Below are 21,462 nucleotides of genomic sequence, written 5' to 3'. Positions count from 1 at the left end.
AGAATGTGGGTTAAAATCTAGTAAAATTCCTGATATAAATGTTTGAAAATGTCAAATAAAAAGGAAAGGAAAAGTTGATGTGAGTGTTAATTTACCTTACCTAACTATCCAATGTTTTCATTTGGACTATTTAGTCTTTATTTCAGAGGTTAGGCATCTGCATGCCATATAATAACAACCACAGGCCTTCCATCAATCCATAATATGAGTTATGAGGAACTCAAAACATATTTGTATTAAGGTTAAGAACTTAATGTTTATTAATCTTGAGCAAATATTTTCAATGTCAATAATCAGCAATACAGGCTTTAATTCCAAAAGTGGTAAACATTATAGTTTCAAACAAATGTTTGCTCTAGCTGTTCTTGTTATTTTGTCAGAAACTATTTTGAGAATGTTGCTATGCCAGGCACATAGTAGATTTCAGTTCTGGCTCAGATCCTTTCAGTGTCAGCTCAGCTTTTAGAATTTGTAGCTAATAAGTAATATAACTATAACATGAATTGGAAATTTTATTATGATCATTAGCCTGGCAAGTGTTACATATCACTGTATGTGGCAAAATTATGAAAGCAAAAATCATGACTGCTACATAGGTATATTCCTTGCTTGAGACCCTGGTGTCTTATATATTATTTTCTGCATTTGTCAGAAGCTTTTCAATGCCATTTTGCCACAGTTTTCACTGATAAATCTAAGGAATTTAAGAAGAAAGAAGATATCTGGCTCTTTACCAATATCATCTGCTTAGCTGTGTCTCTAGTTTGGCTGAGCATCTGGCAATTAATGAATTGATAGGAAGTGGTCACAAGGCAGTGGCATTAGCATGTGAACATCTGGTATTAAAATTAGTCAACACAGGGTTTTTTGTGATTATTTGAATTTACTGAAATTCACTACTTAAATCTTATTCTGTGTTCTATAGCAAAACAAAGCTATTACTATCTTTTAGGGCATGAGAAGAAGATACACTGGATCTGAAAAAGAGGGTTGTTTGTCTTTGTTTGTTTATTTGTTTGGGTGAGTGGCAGAGTTCCAAGTCCACAACATAATTTAGAAGCCATGCATTTTCCACTGAATATGCATTCTGCCACTTGAGTCCATTTACATGCTATGAACAGATATTGTATTCGATTTCCTTAATCTGTCATCCTCTTCCAGGGTAAGTAGTTCACTCAGGAATGGTGAGAGGGCCCTTTATCCAAACATCACATAGGTTGCACATTTAGAGTGTGCAGAACATTTAAAAATTTATCTAAATTATTCTTTCTTAGTTGTAAATTATGTAGCCACCTGTGGAGGTAAAAGATAGGAGCTTTTGTTTCATAAATTATTAGATGCATATACATATATACATATTCAAAAGTCCAATCCTAGAATAGGGAAATTCACAATTACCAAATGGCACTTTTTTCTGTTTCTTCCCAATAGAATCCTACCCTGTTTTCTGCTAAGTCTGTGAAAAATGATATGCCCATTTATGCAATTTATATAAAGGAGTGAATTTATGATTGTGGAACACATAATGAATGTTAACATGAATTTATGGAGATCCATAGAATGTACTGATTTTATTACTGTAACTGTCAACTGTCTAGGTATGCAATTCTAACCTACAACTAGTGGTAATCTAAGTGAGAAGCAACAATGAACAACAGATATTTTATCACCCCTTCTTGGTTTTATTACTAAAGTCTGTAAAGTTTCAAGCTGCTCTGTTTCTATAGACCTGTGGTGAAAATAGAGAAAGATCATGTCAATCACATATAAAGTATCAGGATAAATATAAAGATAAAATATCTGCCGTTCAGATAAACTTCCAAAAGCCATCCCCTATGTAGTGAAATACCATTAAATTCTTTAGGAACTCATTAATAGATTAACATTTGGAAAAGTTACTATGGTTCAAGTTTAACTCAAATTAAATAAAGTGAAAGGGTAAGTTATATATTACAAAATTCTATTGAATGCTTTAAATAATTGATATAATAAAGTATCAGAATGAAAAGATCAATAATGTGGTAGTTATCATTAAAAATCAATGAATCACATATACACTTGCATATAACCAAATGACAGAAATGTCTAATTCAAACATATTAGGACTATAAATGTTCTGGATATACTACCACATTTCCAAAGAAGTAAAAGGATGTATTGAGATGAAGTAAATGATCTCCATAAAATGATACATATTTTAGTGCTAACAAAGTAAATTTTACAAATTTTTCCTGTGTTGAACCCTGTAAAAAATGAATCATGTAAGAATTTCTCGTTCTCTGTCTGAATACGCAATATAATTTCAAATAATTTGTCTTCTTTGTCCATTTGTGATACATCTCAACATAATGAAATGGTATGTTATTTCTCACAGTTATGTTTTCCTTTTTATTTCTAACCATTGAACTATACAAATTCTTGTTATAATTGGGGTTATGGTTAAAGATAATTTACTAATTGTAGGAAAAACAAGGTTTTAATTGTGTGCTAATATTCCGACTTCACAAATTCTCCTTGCTGTTTTGAATCTGAACAATTCAGCAGTGCTTTGCAGGAGCTACAGCTGTTTTGATGGGATGGGATGTGAATGAAATACATGAAGAGGAACAGGGTTGTAAAAGTCATAAATGACACATAAAATGAAGTCATCAATGAGTAAAAAATGATTGGAGTTTTAGATTTACAATTTTCTTTTTAAATGCCCTTATTGATTGGTTGCAAATACTGTTAACCCTATATTTGGCAAATGGCAAGGACATTATCACTTGCATTCTCATTTGTAATAAAACAGATTAACTTGCTGTGAAATTTTAACTAGACTGCGACACAACAGTAGCCACCTAATGAACCAGAGCACATTGCAGTTAAGTATCTAAATAGATGCATACTGATTATGGGGCTGAAAAATGGTTGTGTTTACTTGCAAAGAAGAAGTTGTTCATAGAGCTATCATTATTTTGGGGAAAATTAACCTTCCATTTCCAGAAAGTTTTTGAAACACTCCTAACTATAAATTGATATATGATATTTGTCTTCTCTAAAGTTACTTGCAATCCTAAAAACCTAACTTCAGAATGCCTTAGGGAAATTTTTACTATTCTATTTATAACTTTCATTAAATTTGTTCTTTAACAAATTCAAGTGTTTGTATAATGCATTCTAATTACTCTCAGACTATCCCTTTTTATGTGACATGATGAAATTTTCTCCATTTTTTATTTAAATTAGAAACAAGATTGCTTTACATGTCAATCCCAGTTCCCCCTCCCTACCCTCCTCTCCTGCCCCCCTCCAACTAAGACCCTACCTATCCTATACCCTTTCTGCTTCCTAAAGGGTGAGGCCTTCCATTGGGAAATATTCAGTCTGTCATATCCTTTGGGATAGGGCCTAGTCCCTCCCCCATGTATCTAGGCCGAGGAAGTATTCCTCTATGTGAAACAGGCTCCCTTCCCTAGCATAGGAATGTAAAGTCCTAGCATAGGACTGTGAAGTCCATTCCTATGCTAGGGAAAAGTACTGATCCACTATAGGGTACCCCATAGATTTCTGAGGTCTCCTCACTGACACCCATGTTCAGGGGGTCTGGATCAGTCCCATGCTTGTTTCCCAGCTATCCGTCTGGGGACCAAGAACTCTCCCTTGTTCATGTCAGCTGTTTCTGTGGGTTTCACCAGCCTGGTCTTGATCCCTTTGGTCATCACTCCTCTTTCTCTGCAATTGAATTCCAGTTCAGTTCAGTGTTTAGCTGTGGTTGTCTGCTTCTACTTCCACCAGCTGCTGGATGAAGGTTATAGGAGAGGATATAAGTTAGTCTTCAATCTCATTATCAGGGGAGTGCATTTAAAGTAGCCTCTCCTCTGTTGCTTAGATTGTTAGTTGGTGTCATATTAGTAGATTTCTGGACATTTCCCTAGTGCCTGAACTCTCTTTAAACCTATAATCTGTCTCTCTCTATTATGCTAATTCTTACCTTGCTCTCTTCTATTCTTCCCCCAACTCAACCTTCCTGTTCCCTCCTATCCTTCTCACCCTTCCTCTTCTCCCCTTCTCATTCTCCTAGCTCTCTCCTCTTCCCCCATGCTCCCAATTTGCTCAGGAGATCTTGTCCCTTTCCCCTTCTCTGGGGGACCATGTATGTCTCTCTTAGACTACTCTTTGTATACTAGCTTCTCTGGCGTTGTGGGTTGTAGGCTGGTAATCCTTTGCACTATGTCTAGAATCCAAATATGAGTGAGTTCATACCATGTTTGTCTTTTTGCGACTGGATTACCACACTCAGAATGGTTTCTTCTAGGTCCATCCATTTGCCTGCGAATTTCAAGTTTCCATTTTTTTTCCTGCTGAGTAGTATCCATTGTGTAGATATACCACATTTTCTCTATCCATTCTTCAGTTGAGGGGCATCTAGGTTGCTTCCAGGTTCTGGCTATTACAAATAATGCTGCAATGAACATCGTTGAACAGACGTCCTTGTTGTATGAATGTGCTTCTTTTGGGTATATGCCTAAGAGTGGAATTGCTGGATCTTGTGGTAGACTGATTCCCATTTTCTTGAGGAATCACCATACTGATTTCCAAAGTGGCTGTATGAGTTGGCACTCCTACCAGCAGTGGAGGAGTGTTCCTCTTTCTCCACATCCTCTTCAGCATAGACTGTCATTGGTATTTTTTTTTTATTTTAGCCATTCTGACAGGAGTAAGATGGTATCTTAGAATTGTTTAGAATCTCATTGATTTAAGACTTAGAAACGGCCAGGCTTGTTGGTACATGTCTTTAATCCCAGCACTCAGAAGGCAGAGGCAGGCCGATCTCTGTGAGTTCAAGATGAGCCTAGTCTACAAGAGCTAGTTCCAGGGCAAGTTCTTAAGTCACAGAGAAACCCTGTCTCATGAAACAAAAAAAAAGACATAGAAACTACAGTAAAGTATTGAAAATATACTATCTTATAATAGCTGTTTTTAATGCAAATACTATAGCTTGTATACTCTCTACAACTCATTTCAGTAAAATATTTAATGTTACCTAAATGCTGATAATTCAAAATGCAACTTTAAAAGTGCAATGATACAATGATAACTGTATTGGTATTTGGCTTAGTTTGCTTTTCTTCCTGTGAGAATAAAACTTACTCAAAAGCATTTTGGGGGGGGGATGTACTATTTCTTCTTAATCATTAATCAAGAAAATGCTCCACAGATGTGCTAACATGCCAATCTCATGATTATAATTCCTCAATTGAGGTTTTATGTTGTCTTTTGACTGTTTTGAGTCAAGTTGACAAAATACCAATAAGCATACCATTGAATTACCATAAATTCAAGGCCTTAAACAATGCAAATCTGTTGTGTTATAATTCTGTAGGTCAAAAATAAGACAGAGGTTTAGTGAGGCCAAAATTAAGGTGTTAGCAAACCTATATTCCTTTATCTAGGTCCAAAAGTGAGTATGTTTCTTCATCTTTTGTGCTATTTGCTTCTTGATGCATAGCCTGTCATATCTCCAATGCAAGCAATATCACATCTTTTTAACACTTTTTAAATCTTTTGCATTTTAGGAAACCTTGCAATAAAATAGGATTAAAAAACTAATATGATAAACCTAACATAATAGGTTGAATCACATCTGCATAGTACTTTTGGCTATATAATACAATACATAATATATATGTTCAGTTTCCTGGCAATTGAGATACCCTTCTCCCATGCATTAAGACTGAGCAAGGCATCCCACCATAGGGAATGGGCTCCAACAAGCTAGCTTATGTACCAGTCTGTATTTTTTTTAATCATGGAATGGATATCTTTAAAAGGAAAATGGCATCATTCTGCCTGCTGAAATGATATTGTAAAATGTTAAATACTGCTAATGAAGTAATAAGTTTTATTTATCTTTTCATTATCTTAATTTAAAATTTTTCTTTAGGGGATTTATAAATTTTGAGTTTGTCACCCAATGTCAATATGAAAACATAAAAGCATAGGCTTGATAAACTAATTCTTAACATTATGAAGATTGGGATGTTGATGCTGTGACTATAGAAAATTAAACATAGCAATTGGAGTAAGGAATGAATTATGGATGAAACACTTTATAGAATATTCACTGTACCTGCATGTATATTGGTGTATCATATTCATTTCATATGTATGTAAACACAACAATTTAGTTTTTATATTGATCATATTAACTTAGTGTTCAGACTGAAATGTCAATGTAAAATTCTTAAGCATATTGAGTAGCTTCAGTGTTCTATAGAAATTTTATAATGGCGAATCCTAAAAGTCATACCATATACTATGAAAGAATAAGAATATTTTATTTTTATTAACGTTCTTTATTTAAGATACAAAAATCAAAGCAATACTAAAGAATTGACATTAGGATAACTTTTTGTCAGTTTGTTAAACACAGTATTATGTCTTATGATTTTTAGGAGATTGTGTTGATAGAATTCAGCATATGTGAACTATAAATTCTGATAATTTGAAGCACACAGTTTACTAGCATTTCTACATTCAGAAAAACTAACCATGGTGTATTAGATGCACAATTTAACAATTTTCCAGAGTTCATGGGGATCTTTAATTGAAAAACAATGCTATTTTTCAGACACTGCATGAATGTATTTCAGTCTGGACAAAATAACCATCACACCACACCTATATTTGTAATCATTTATGAGTTCTCTCTCATCTCTCTCTCTGCACCCATACATGTACTCATTTTGAAACCAGATGTTAACATTGTGTTGGTTGTGTTTCTCACCTGCTTTTTTCTTTTCTAAATTTGTTCCTTTTTTAAATTTAAAAACAATCATCTTACATATCAATCTCCCCCAGCTCCCTCTCTTGCCTATTCTCCCATGTCCCCTACCAATGCCCCCAGCCCATACCCCACTCTCTCCCCAAGGAAGGTGAAGCCTTCCATGGGGGATCATCATTGTCTGTCACATCTGCCTAGGCCCTCCTCTATGTATCTGGGCTGAAATAGTACCCCACCATAGGGAACAGGCTCCTGAAGTCCATTTGTGTGCTAGGGATAAATATTGGTTCCACTGTTAGAGTTCCCATAGAGTTCCCAGGCCTCCTAACTGGCACCCACATTCACAGGGGTTGGTTCTGTCCAATGCTGGTTCCACAACTTTACACGACTGCGGTCCGAGTGCTCTCAATATGTCAGGTCAGCTGTTTCTGCAGGTTTCTCCAGCACAGTCTTGTCTTTCCTCCTTTGCTCACCCCTCCTTCCTCTCTACAAATGGATTCCAGGTGTATGGCACAGTACTTAGTAGTGAGTGTCTGCTTCTGCTTCCACCAGCTACTGGATGAAGGCTTTAGGATGGCAATTGGGGTAGTCATCAATCTCATTACAAGGGAAGGGCATCAAAGGCGGCTTCTCCACTACTGCCTAGATTCTAGTTGGGGTCATCTTTGTGGATCTTTGAACATTTCTCTAGTGCCAGATTTCTCTTTAAACCTATAATGGCTCCCTCTATTAAGGTATCTGTTTTCTTGCTCTCTTCTATTTCTCCCCTGTTTCAGTCTTCCCGTTCCCTCATGTTCTCATCCCACTTCAGTCTCTCCAATTCTTTTTCCTAACTCCTCCCTTCTTCCACCCAACCCCCCCCCATGCTCTCCATTTGCTCAGGAATTCTTGTCCCTTTCACCTTCTTCTTCAGGTGGCCATGTATTTTTCTCTTAGGGTCCTACTTGTTTCCTAGTTTCTCTGGTGGTGTGGAATGTAGGCTGGTAATCCTTTGTTCTATGTCTAATATCCATATGTGAGTGAGTTCATACCATGCTTGTCTTTCTGTGACTGGGCTACCTCACTCAGGATGGTTTCTTCCAGTTCCATCCATTTGCCTGCAAATTTCAAGATTTCATTGCCTCCCCCCCCCGCTGAATAATACTTCATTGTGTAAATGTACAACATATTCTCCATCCATTCTTCAGTTGAGGGGTATCTAGGTTGCTTCCAGGTTCTGGCTAATACAAACAATACAGCAATCAACATAGGTGAACATATGTCTTTGTTGTATGAATGTGCATTATTTGGGTATAAACCCAAGAGTGGAATTGCTCAATCATGAGGTAGACTGATTCCAAATTTCCTAAGAAACCACCATACTGTTTTACAAAGTGGCTGCACAAGTTTTTACTCCCACCAGCAGTGGAGGAGTGTCCCCTTTCTCTATATCCTCTCCAGCACAGACTGTCATTGGTGTTTTTGATTTAAGCCATTCTGACAGGAGTAAGATGGTATCTCAGAGTTGTTTGATTTGCATTTCCCTGATGGCTAAAGATGTTGAACACTTTCTTAACTGTCTTTCAGCCATTTTAGATTCCTCTATTGAGAATTCTCTATTTAGTTCTGAACCCCAGTTTTTAATTGAATTGTTTGGTATTAAGGAAGATACAAAATCCATGAGGTTAGGATATCTTTTAATAGATAAATGCCTAATGTGGGAAATTACCAATACAGAGCCAGATAAAAATACAAGGGAATTTGATAGGGAAAAGCCTTACTTACAGAGTGACCTATCCAGCCGGTGTAGCAGCAGTAAGTACAGCAAGCCAAAGATGGAAGCATCCCTCTTCCCCTACATCACCCTGACCACGCCCTTAGCAGGCGTGGCTACAGAATCCACTAAGAAAGTCAGCCAAATGCAAGCCAGAGCTTGCCAGAGGCAGCAAGGCAAGGGAGCCCAGAGAGGGCACACCATGTGCCTTCTCTGTCTCTTTAAAGCCTTTCCCCATCACCCTGACATTACCTTGACCACGCCCTGATGGGCGTGCTCAGGCAGAACTCTAGCCACCTCTTAGGAGGAATGGCTATGGTGTCTCCCTACAGTTTGGTGTTTTGGCGATTAGCTTCTTGATTTCTGTTTATATTTGGAAATCAGCCCTCTGTCAGATGTGGGGTTGGTGAATAACCCTTCCCATTCAGTGGCCTGCCATTTTGTCGTGTTGACTATGTCCTTTGCCTTGCATAATCTTCTCAGTTTCAGGAGGTCCCATTTGTTAATTGTCAATCTCAATGTCTGTGCTACTGGTGTTATGTTCAGGAAGCAGTCTCCTGTACCAATACATTCAAGGGAACCTCCTACTTTCTCTTCTAAGATGTTCAGTGTGGTTGGATTCATGTTGAGGTCTTTGATACATTTGGACTTAAGTTTTGTGCGTGGTGGTAGATATGGATATACCTACAATATTCTACATGTCCACTTCCAGTTATGCCAGCACCAGTTGTTAAAGATTCTTCTTTTCATCGTATATTTTTGGCTTCTTTGTCAAAAATCAGATGGCCATAAGTGTGTGGGTTAATATCATAGTTTTCAATTTGATTCCATTGGTCTACCTGTCTATTTTTGTGCCAATACCAAGCTGTTTTCAGGACTATAACTCTATGTTAGAGCTTGATGTCAGGGATTGTGATTCCTCTGGAAGTTCCCTTATTGTACAAGGTTGTTTTGGCTATCCTGAGTCGTTTTGTTTTCTATGTAAAGTTAAGTATTGTTCATTCAAGGTCTGTGAAGAATTGTGCCTGTAGTTTGATGGGGATTGCATTGAATCTGTATATTTCTTTAGGCAGGATTGCCATTTTTACTATGTTGATCCTATCTATCCGAGAGTATGGGAGATCCTTACAATTTTCTGGTATCTCCATTAATTTCTTTATTTTAAGACTCAAAGTTCTAGCTATATAGGACTTTCGCTTGTTTGGTTAGTGTTATCCCAAGATATTTTATGTTGTTTGTAGCTATTGTAAAGAGTGATGTTTTTCTCATTTCTTTCTCAGCCCATTTCTCCTATGTATATAGTAGGGCTACTGATTTTTTTTGAATTAGTCTTGTATTCTGCCACTTTGCTAAAGGTGTACATCAGCTGTCAGAGTTTCCTGGTAGAATTTTTCAGGTCACTTAAGTAAACTATCATATCATCTGCAAATAGTGAAAGTTTGCCTTCTTCTTTCTAATTTGTATCCCCTTGATCTCCATTTGTTGTCTTATTGCTCTAGCTAGAACTTCAAGTACAATATTGAAGGGACATGGAGACAGTGAGCAGCTTTGTCTTGTTCCTGATTTTAGAGGAATCAATTTGAATTTCTGTCCATTTAGTTTGATGTTGGCTATTGGTTTACTGTATATTTCTTGTATTATGTTTAGGTATGCTCCTGTTATCCCTGATCTCTCCAGGTCCTTTATCATGAAGGGGTGTTGGATTTTGTCACAGGCTTTTTCAGAATCTAGTGAAATGATCATGTGGTTTTTACTTTTCAGTTCCTTTATGTGGCAGATTACATTGATGTAGTTTGGTAAGTTGAACCATTTCTTCATCCCTACGATGAAGCCTACTTGATCATGGTGGATGATTTCTCTGATGTGTTCTTGGAGTCTATTTGCCAGTATTTTATTGAGTATTTCTGCATCAATGTTCATGAGGGATATTGGCCTGCAGTCCTCTTTCTTAGTTGTGTCTTTGTGTGACTTGGGTACCAAGGTAATTGTAGCCTCATAAAAAGAGTTTGGCAATGAACCTTCTGTTTCTATTGTGTGGAAATATTTGAGGAGTATTGGTATCAGCTATTCTTTGAATTTCTGGTAGAATTCTGCACAGAAACCCATCCGGCCCTGGGCTTTTTTTTTGGTTGGAAGAATTTTGATGATTCTATTTCATTAGGGGTTATAGGTCTATTTAAATTGCTTATCTATTCTTGATTTAATTTTGGTAAGTGATATCTATCCAGAAAATTGTTCATTTCCTTTAAATTTTCCAGTTTTGTGGAGTACAGGTTTTCAAAATATGACCTGAAGATTCTATGGATTTCCACAGTGTCCATTGTTATGTCCCCCTTTTTATTTCTGATTTTGTTAATTTGCATGATTTTCTCTGCCTTTTGGTTAGTTTGGGGATAAAGGTTTGTCTATCTTGCTGGTTTTCTCAAAGAACCAACTCTTTCTTACATTGATTCTTTGTATTGTTTTCTTTGTTTCTACTGTATTTATTTCAGCCCTCAATTTTATTGTTTCCTGGCATCTAGTCCTCCAGGGTGAGTTTGCTTCTTTTTGTTCTACAGCTTTCAGTTGTGCTGTTAATTCTCGAGTGTGACTAATCTTCAGTTTCTTCACGTGGTCATTATGAACTTTCCTCTTAGAACTGCTTTCAAAATGTCCTGTAAGTTTGGATATGTTGTGTCTTCATTCTCATTGAATTCTAAGAAATCTTTAATTTCTTTGTTTTATATCTTCCTTGATGTAGGAGTGGTGCAATTGTGCATTGTTCAATTTCCATGAATTTGTAGGGTTTCTGCAATTTATTTTGTTGTTGAATTTTAAATTTAAAATATGGTGGTCCAATAAGATACAGGGGGATATTCCTAGTTTTTCTGTATCTGTTGAGGTTTTGTATCTGTTGTGTTGCCTAGTATGTGGTCGATTTTAGAGAAGGTTCCATGTAGTGCTGAGAACAAGATTTATTCTTTTGTGTGTGGATGGAATGTTCTATACATATCTGATCCAAACAGGCCATAACTTCTGTTAGTTCCTTTGTTTCTTTGTTAAGTTTCTGTCTGGTGGTCCTGTCTAGTGGTGAGAGTGGAGTGTCTCATGCTATAAGTGTGTGGGGTTTTATGTGTGATTTAAATTTTAGTAATGTTTCTTTTACGAATGTTAGGTGCCTTTGTATTTGTTGCCTAGGTTTTCAGAATCATGCTACGTCTTGATGGACTTTTCCTGTGATGAATATGAACTGACCTTCTTCTCTTTTGATTGATTTTAGTTTGAAGTCTAATTTGTTAGATGTTAGGATTTCTACACCAGCTTGTTTCTTGGGTCCATCTGATTGGAAAATCTTTTCCCAAAACTTTACTCTGAGGTAAAGTCTGTCTTCGAATTTGAGATGTGTTTCTTGTATGCAGAAGAAGGAATGATTCTGTCTTTGTATCCATTCTGTTAGCCTGTGTCTTTTTATAGGCAATTTAAGTCCATTGATATTAAGGGATATTAATGACCATTGATTGTTAATTCTTATTTGTTTTGGATTTGGTAGTGGTGGTGGTATTGTGTGTGGATCCCTCTTTTTTTTTTCTTTTGGTGTTATCTATTCCCTATATTTTTGTGAGTGTACTTAACTTCATTGTGTTGGAATTGTCCTTCCAGTACTTTCTGTAGGACTGGATTAGTGGATATGTATTGTTTAAATCTGGTTTTGTCATGAAATATCTTGTTTTCTCCATCTATAGTGATTGAAAACTTTGCCTGGTTTAGTAGTCTGGGATGGCATCTGTGGTCTCTACTTGTTGGTAAACTATCTATGCAGGACCTTCTGGCTTTCAGTTTCCATGGAGAAGGAAGATATAATTCTGATAGGTTTGCCTTTATATGTTACTTCGCTTTTTTCCTTTTCTGCTCTTAATATTTTCCTTCATTCTGTAAGTTTGATGTTTTGCTTATTATGTGGTGAGGGAACATTTTGTGGTTCAGTCTATATGGTGTTCTGTAAGCTTCTTGTACTTTGATAGGCATGTCCTTCTTTAGGTTGGGAAAGTTTTCATCTATGATTTTTGAATATGTATTCTGTACCTTTGAGCTGCATTCCTTCACCTTCCTCTATACCCATTATTTTTTGGTTTGGCCTTTTCATGGTGTCCAATATTTCCTGGATGATTTGTGTTAAGGACTTGTTGGACTTGAGATTTTCTTTTAGTCAATGACTCTATTTCTTCTAGTGAGTCCTCAACACCTGAGATTATTTCTTCCATCTCTTATATTCTATTGGTTATACTTACATTTGTAGTTCCTGATCTTTTACCCAGCTTTTCTATTTCTAACATTCCCTCATTCTCTGTTTTCTTTATTGTTTCTGTTTCAGCTTTCAAGCCTTGAATTGTTTGAATTGTTTCCTTCACTTGTTTTTTTTTTTGTTGTTGTTGTTTTTCTTGGCTTTCCTTGGGAGATTTGTTAATTTCTTGAATTTTTTGGTTTGTCTTTTTCCTCCATTTCCTGTATTTTTTGTTTGTTTTGTTTTGCATTTCTTTAAGCAATTTACTGGTTCCTCTTTGAGGGTCTCTAACACCCTCATAAAGTTGTTTTTAAGGTCCTTCTCTTCTGCTTCATCTGTGTTGGGATGTTAGGGTCTTCGTGCTGTAGGGTCCCTAGATTCTGGGGATATCATATTGTTCTTTCTGTTGTTTAGTATGTTCTTATCCTGTCGTCTTCCCATCCCTCCTTCCAATGGGTGCAGATGTGGTCTCTCCCTCTCCTCTTGTCTCCCAGTGAATGTAGGTGGGTAAAGACTTTGATTTAGGCAACTCTGGATGGTCCAGATTCTCCTCATGTTCTCCTCATGCAGAGGACTTGGGGGGGCCAAGACTCAAGCTCAAGCTCAAGCTGAGGGTGTAGTGGGAGCAAGACTTAGATGCAGACAGTCTCTGAATAGTGTGGGCTGCTGGGGCAGGTCCACTACATGCAGAGCAGACACAGGAAGTTCAAAGGAGGGAATGGGGGAGTTGGGACTAGACAGAACCCAGATTCACCTCAACGGGAGGGTGTAGGGGTCCAAGGCAGCCATGCCGGAAGACTCCAGAGATTTTGGCTGCAGGGGCAGGTTTACTGCATGCTGAGCAGGCCCAGGAAGTCCTTTTTATTTTTTTCATTTAAACTAGAGCTCACTGGTCAGTGAACTCTGTTCTCTGCTCCTCCCATTGTTGGGGTTATAGGTACATGTTGGCACAGTAGCTTCTTTTATGTGGAGTCTTTTAGTCTACATTCAGGTCCTTATTCATGCCCCTGACCCACAAATGTGTTTCTCTATGTTCCCATTTATGCAATTTTTAAAAATGAAACTGAACCTAACTTCCTTTGAGCCACTCACCACTATATCATTTAATTCTAACTACGTGGCATTATTTTCTCAAAAAAATTTAAAGTATTTAAGTCCATGTAGTGTGCTGTGTATACTTTCAGAATAAGTGAGAGGTGAATATTTCCAAGTCTATTGCCAAAGCCATCTGGATGATTTCATTGCATATGTGAATTATTTTGTGTTTCATTTTGTGTCAGGAGAGGATCCCAGAGAGTCCTTCTCCTGCTCCCTCTCTGGAAGAGAATCATCGCCCTGGGAGTCAGACCTCCTCCCACCCAAGCAGCAGTGTGTCGAGCTCTCCATCCCAGATGGATCATCATTCAGAAAGAATGGGTGAGTGTCTTCCCTGAAGAAAATAATTGGGAGGTAGTCTTCCAGGCAGTTCCATATCCCACACTGGGACAAAAGGAACATCCTTGAATATCTGGAACCTCTTTCATATAATGGCTTTTGAAGTAATCATGGTTTTTTGAAGTAATACAGGAAACAGTGGACAGTGTCAGAATTTTCCCTGCAATGCCTTCCTTTACTGTATCCCCCAATTTCATGAAACTGATAGATAACTATGAGATTTTTTTGGGTACAGTGTCTTCGATGAATATGTTGATATGTACCATCTATTATTATGCATTGTATTTATAACAGGCTTAGCCTCTCTGGGATATTTGAGATAGAATATCTTTTAGTTATTTAAAAGTAGCTGAAAAGCAAATCGACATACACTATGCCACAATGTTGAAAAATGGTTTTCTGTACATTTTTTATTCCTAAGGTTTACAACTTAAAAATTGGTTGTGATAGGACCTATAAGACACTTGAATTTGTCCACAGGAATTTACAATAGTTATCTTCAACTTTTTGGGTAGATCACTTAAGCATTGTTAGTTTCTTTGCCGATAGTATGGAAGCATTTCCTTCCATGCCTGTTAAAATGAATTATTATGAGATCATGTAACCTTGACTCTCTGTGAAGAAAAAAAAACACTTTTTAAAGAAAAAGTACTAAGAAAATATGAGGAGATAAATATACTTTTGCTTTTTTCCCCTTTGCTTAACATTTTATTCTCTGTACTCTTACACATCTCTACAGAAATTGTCAGGAACACTCAGCTATAATAAATTCCCTGTATAAAATTATTATGGTTTATATTTTGCTTGGTAAAATTCTCATAATTCTTATATTTACACAATCCTGTATCCTATTGTGTATTTCATTTTAACAAAATGATTTCTGCTTTTTTGTCAAAAAACTATCTTTGGCAATACTTTATATCCTCTAGACTTTTACAGCTCATAGTATTGCTTGTTTTAGGCTCTCCCAAACAATTGGATTTTGAAGCAGAGGAATTCAGGAGATTAGGATATGTGTTCTATTTTGGATTTGTGCTGTAGAAGGACAAAGACTATTTCTGTTGGTGGAAAGCCATCCAAGTCTATGTGTATCAGTGTTACATGTTGTCTATGTCTCTAGTTTCATATTTAGCTCAGTGATTCTTAAACCAATATCTATATTATAATCACCAGTGGAGTTTTGTTAGTACACTATGAATTTAAGTCACTTTGTCTAGAACATAGCTCAAGAAGTAACATGTTTTGATTTTCAATATCTCCTTGGGAGATCCTAATGTCCAGTGAGGTTAAATAAATGATGAATAACATCTTGAGGCTCCTGGTGTTTGTTGAGCAATTTTTATTACAGAAAGAGGTATTTAATCTTTCCTATAATTTATAGACACAGTCTACCTAGTTGTTACAAAATTGAGTAAATTTATTACTAGAAATCTAAGCAATACAAGAAGCTATAACTGAACAATTTTACTGAATCAAGAAACTAAAACATATATTATTCTGTTGGGATAATTTTGTATTAGTATAATAAAAGAAAATGGGGGAGGTATCTATGTCTTTATAATTTGTATTTGTCTATGCAGGACAGAGATAATCAATTATTGGGTGCTGGATAAAAGTTGAACATACAGGGAAACATATTTGCTGAATGATATGGCAAAAGATAATGGGTAACTTATACTTCAAAGTAAAATAAAATATGTCATATGCAATGTAATATCTTAGAAAAATTATTGACAAATAGTGTACATGTAATTCCACTGACAGTGATTGGTCACTATATGCATATTTCACAGCTGCCCAAGCATGATAGAAATGTTATCTACAATTGAATGGAAAAGTTTAATAGATTTTAGCTGTAAAGTGTCTGTATCTTATTTATAGAGCTGTAATGTTTCAATGAAATATGACTACAGAGAATGGAATGATATTGCAAAATAGTATGTTTTGCTTCCTTGAGCATAAATGTTTTGCAAAAACTCACAATAAGTTCCAAAAATTATATTCTAATGTCAAATATATATATTTACCACAGTAAGTTAAAGGCAAAATTATTTTAACTTCATAATTTATAAAGTGATAAATTATCTTCCAACATATTTTTAGAAAACTATTTTTATGTAGCTGGATACTCTGTATGTCATTTTAAAAGAAGAAATACATACCGATAGTGCTATTACTAAATGTGAATGATAGTTTAAAAATCGCATAGTTAGTAATAGTTATTTTCAAGGTACAAGACTATCATAGCAAACCTTTCCTATGTTACAGAAATATATACAATAAGTATAAATTGTTGGATTATTTTTAGCAATTTATGTGATTCTAGGACTTTCTTTGGGTATTTTGCATGAAAGTATACCCAGTTCCCTTTTTCATTTTTAGTTATGATGCCCAACAATAGAGAAGAACTTATTGTTGACCAAGATAATGGACAAACCATAAAAAAATTCCAAAGGGACAATAAAGGTAAAATGATTTTGGCTTATTTGATGTATGTTTGAAGATCAAAAACTAAGTACCATGTTGGATATATTATCCAAGTCAGGTTAGATTAATACTGGCTTTGGATAAATTCTTTTGGTTGTGAAAGTATTCTATACAGCTTTTTGTTTGGTGTTATAAATTTGAAATAACTCTTAAAATTTTTAATGCATATAGTTGAAAAGTTTCTCCATGCACATTTATTACGCCTTCTGAAGAGATTCAATGTATTATATGTATAGTTTAATAAATATTATATTACACACAATTTAAACATTACACGTAATTTAAAAATTATATAAAGAAGATTGCTATTATCATGGCAAAATGATGCTTCTTATACTTACAAAAATATTCTAAATCATAATGCAAATTCTAAAATCATGTCATATTCTAAAGATATATGAAATTTGGACATTTGAATGGAATCTTACCAAGAAAATCTATTCAGTTATTTGGAGTACAGACAGATATGGCCTCAACCTGGATTATGATCTGCTCAAGCATATAACTTAAATATGTCTTTGTAGAGAATAGGGAGTAGAACAATTTTAAATGATTCTCCCCTGAACTGAAAGTTAAGACATAGAAATCTAGGAGAATATATAACATTTGTTATAAGCTATGCATTATTGCTGCCACACTGAGCTTGATAGTAGCTTGCACTTTTATGTAAGATCAATAAATTATCTTTTTTTACTTTGTAAAATGGTATATTTTATCTCTATTAAAATGTCCCTATTATACAGAACACAAGGTTCAGTGTGATGAGTAGTTAATGGACAATTGTCTCTTTCTTCTGGAGGCTTAACTTACGTCATTATTACCTAGATGAGCATTTTAGCTGTAATTTGAAAACGTGTATAATTTTAATTTCATTGATCCATGGTTGGTTTCCTTGCCACATGTTTAGTATTTTCTTAGCCAGACACTGAAAGACTATACCCTTTGGGACTGCACTGTGCATATGATTGATTGCAGAATAGTTGTCAGAATGGAACAAGTCAGGTTAGGTTTATTACAGTGCTTAAACTCTTATGTAGGCAACAAAACTCTAATTAAGAATAAGCCTTCATCCATAATCCATCAATTTGTTCTTGAGACAGTTTTTTTAACAAGTCAGAACTCTGAACACTGCTGAAATATGTGGATATAGGCACATTAACTTATTTTCCTAAAACAAATTGTTGAGTGTATTTCTTTATCTATTGTTTTGGAAGGACAGAAATAGTGTGGTCATATACTGATGAGAACATTAATAGACCCTATCTAGCATGTTAAACTATATCCAAGTTGTAATGGAAAGTTTTCCTTAAAAAATGACTTTTCATGTCAACTTCTATCCATTGTATTTGAGATAGTAAGGCAAAATGTATTCTTTTCAAATATATTTCAGATATTGAAAGTGAACAAGTTACTATGTAAGTCTTAACATTTATTAAGTATGACAAGTAAGCAGTTTATTACAACTGCAGCAAACATATGCTTTCACATCTGCTTTGAATAATATCTTCATGTTTTTAAAGATGATTTATAGCTCTGGAAACTATAAAATGCCAACATTGCCATTATTAACAAAATTCCAAAACTGAAGAAATACTGCTACTTTTCATGTAGCCTACTGATTTCTGCACCTGGCAACACTGTATGGTTGCTATTATAACACATGTCTCAAATAATAGCTTGAAGTTTGCATGGGACTTTAATACGTGAGCATGTAAAAGTTTATGCATTCTAGATTTCCTTACAGTAAGTTCCATTCAAACTACTAAATTGACTAGTCATTGAAATTGAGTTCTTGATTAAATCTTTCTGTAGACTTTGCCAAATAAATAGCCAATTCAATTACCTATTATGACATTGTGCCACATGGACCCTTTGGTGGTGACTTCATCATTTTTTCACCTCTAAGACCCCCCAGTAAAGAAAAACATGAGGGTTTTTAATTTAAAAATAATTCTAAATATTTTTCTTCGTATCATTAATGCTCTGATATATTCTAAAGCTTTACAAAAATGTGCACTAGTATTCACTTCTATTTGGTCTATCTATGTTGTATTACATAATGTTCATCTAGACACATTTTAGTGGCAATTATAAAAAGTCTGCGGGCTATTTAAAATAAGAAAAGAAGCAAAATTAAAAAAAAAAACTCTTTGGGATTCTATCCAGTGTAACATCATTCTCGTCATATGAAGAAATAGTGAGAAAACTGAATATATTAAATATCCCCATATATGAACCCACTGAAACTGCATTTGAATCAATCCACAGAGTGGTACAGATGAAAATCTAGTACTTTAAAATGAATACATATAATAAACAAAATTGTTTTTTATTTAGAAAAAATATCATCATATCCCTATTTTCTCAAATAAAAACAAATTTTAAGAGTGCTTGTGCAATATATTTTCCCTATAATAATATAAATAATATCTATTTAATTTGTTGCTTACCATTATTCCCTAGGTAGTCTTAGGTAGTACACTAAATATTTAAAAAGCAGTGGTACTACAAACTAATCAGAATAATTATTTTTGTTCAGAACAATTGTTACAATGGTCTTAGGTAGTGAACTAAATATTTAAAAGGAGTAGCACTTCAAAGTATCCAGATGTTTGTAATAATTATTACTCTTGCTTAAAATTGCAAATATAATTTCTGAAGATTATAATTTTGCTCTAAGTAAGAGAAACTAATGTATTGAGTCAAGGAAAATTTCACTTTGTAAACAATATTCATAAGTAACTTCAGATCACAAAGAACAGCAGGCTGGGAGAGGAGAAAACATGATCAGAATGTCAATAAACCTATATATAATAAAAACTAAAACCAAAAAAGACTTAATTTTTCCTATCTTTGTACAAAATTTTGTGCATTTTATAATAAGTATCTCTAAAATAAAATAAACATGATGCCCTGGATCTTTTTTACATACCTCCCTCTCTAAATGATATATATTACATTCACAATATATGTTACAAAAAAGAAACATATTATCCTTCTCAAATTTTCCTAATCTCAATAAACTCTATTAGTGTAGCACAATATTGAGCTCAGGGAACTTAATTAGCTTTGACTCACAGGTCTTTCTCAGAATTTTCCACTTTTTCTTACATTATTTCCTGTACAGATATTATTTAATGGAATTATTTCATGTAGGTTTGTGTAGCAATATCAGGACTAATTATAAATTTATTCTATATCTACACGGGTATTTCCCCTGTTATTTCTTTTCTCATACATCTTTTTCCTTTCATAATCTATAATCTTGATATACCACTATTTTGTTATCTATCTTCATAATTTTATCATTTGGAATTATATCTGTAAGTGCAAACATACAGCATGAGATTTTAAGAGATTAACAATTATTCTCTCAGTCTGAGTCCCCTGATAGGTGCCCAATATATCCTATACATTCTTTTACCTTTATATTTTTCTGATGCTGCAAGTGCAATAGAGTGTTGCCATTTATCCACATATCCATTGTAGGGCATCGAATTGTTTCTAGATTTTGGGAAATTATAAATAAAGCTTCTGTATCCATTCATAGACAGTTTTGTGGGTTATTTATTCATTTCTCTGGAATAAATAAGATTGTAATGGCTGATTCCAACTTAAGAACTACTTTTTATAGTGACTGAATCATATTATCTCCCCATCACCAATATATGGATATTGCAGTTCCTTCACATCCTTGCCAGTATTTTGTGTTGGCATTAGTTCATTTTTACTTGCAATCATACTCCAGTACTATACAACAATATCTGAGTGCAGACCTGCTTTCATTTCCCCGATGATTAATAATATGGAACCTCTTGAGTATCTATTAGCTTTCTTGAAATGTTTCTTACTTTGTCCATTCTCTAGTTAGGTTGTTTCCTTTGTGTTAAATATTGAGCGTTTCTGGGTTTTGTCCATTGATTTGCTTTGAAGACAGTCTCACTGTGTAGAAGGGGCTGTTCATCTGACTCAGCATCCCACTGCTTGCACTAATAGCATGAATGTAACACTATACCCTAACTGCCAGAGTTCTTTTCATACTTTACATGAGTTCTATGTCAGATAAGTAATCTGAAAGTTTGTTTTCCTGTTAAAGGGTGCATTCATTTCATGAAGTTTAGTTTACTCATCTTTATTTTTTGTAATACTTTTACTGTCAATTCTAAATTTTATTTTTCCTTGCCATTTATCCTGGAGATGTTCTCATGCATTTGTTTTTCTTCAAGTTTTTCAGTTTTACCATTTTAAGACTGTCTTCTCAAAATTGAAGGATGTTTACTTATTTGGTTGGTTGGGTGTGATTTTTAACTCTACAATCACTTCTTAAAAATGTCAACGTTCCTCCATTGCAATATGGATTCATGCACTCATTTAATAAGTAATCTGTATTTATTGCTTGCTGTTCTCCTCTGTTTATCCATGTAACTGCCCCAGACCTCAATCATTAGAGTCAAAATCTTTTAATTCTATTCTCATAAAACTTCTCAGGAAGTACCTTTAAAACATGGCCAGTTAAATATCTCTTAAGTGAAGATAATTCTAGTCAATTTGACAATGAAGATTAACCATGGCATCTTAGTATCACCTATTTCTAATTTATTCTCATTTTTTACTATTGTTATGGAATTCTGCAATCTAGGCCTTTCTATATATTTTAAGAGCATATCCACAAAATTTTTCACTTACCTGTTAATAAGACTTACTCATGGATACCATTGGGGAGGCCCCTGCACTCCTGGGAGCCTCCGGAGGTGGACTGGC

General features: G+C 34.9%; 1 protein-coding gene across 1 annotated transcript in view; it reads left to right on the top strand.

Moving 5' to 3' along the window:
• The window catches only part of Dach2 (dachshund family transcription factor 2), a 483,871-nt gene that overhangs the window by 401,914 nt on the left and 60,495 nt on the right, over nt 1-21,462 (top strand). The window contains exons 7-8 of the mRNA XM_035449724.1: nt 14,061-14,196; nt 16,597-16,680. Of these exons, the coding sequence (XP_035305615.1) occupies nt 14,061-14,196; nt 16,597-16,680 (220 nt within the window). The remainder of the gene's footprint in view (nt 1-14,060; nt 14,197-16,596; nt 16,681-21,462) is intronic.

This window comes from Cricetulus griseus, chromosome X, assembly GCF_003668045.3.
Source record: "Cricetulus griseus strain 17A/GY chromosome X, alternate assembly CriGri-PICRH-1.0, whole genome shotgun sequence".
In the NCBI taxonomy this organism is placed as follows: Eukaryota; Metazoa; Chordata; class Mammalia; order Rodentia; family Cricetidae; genus Cricetulus; species Cricetulus griseus.
The sequence above is the reverse complement of the archived record's forward strand: the minus strand, read 5'-3'. Positions and strand labels throughout refer to the sequence as shown.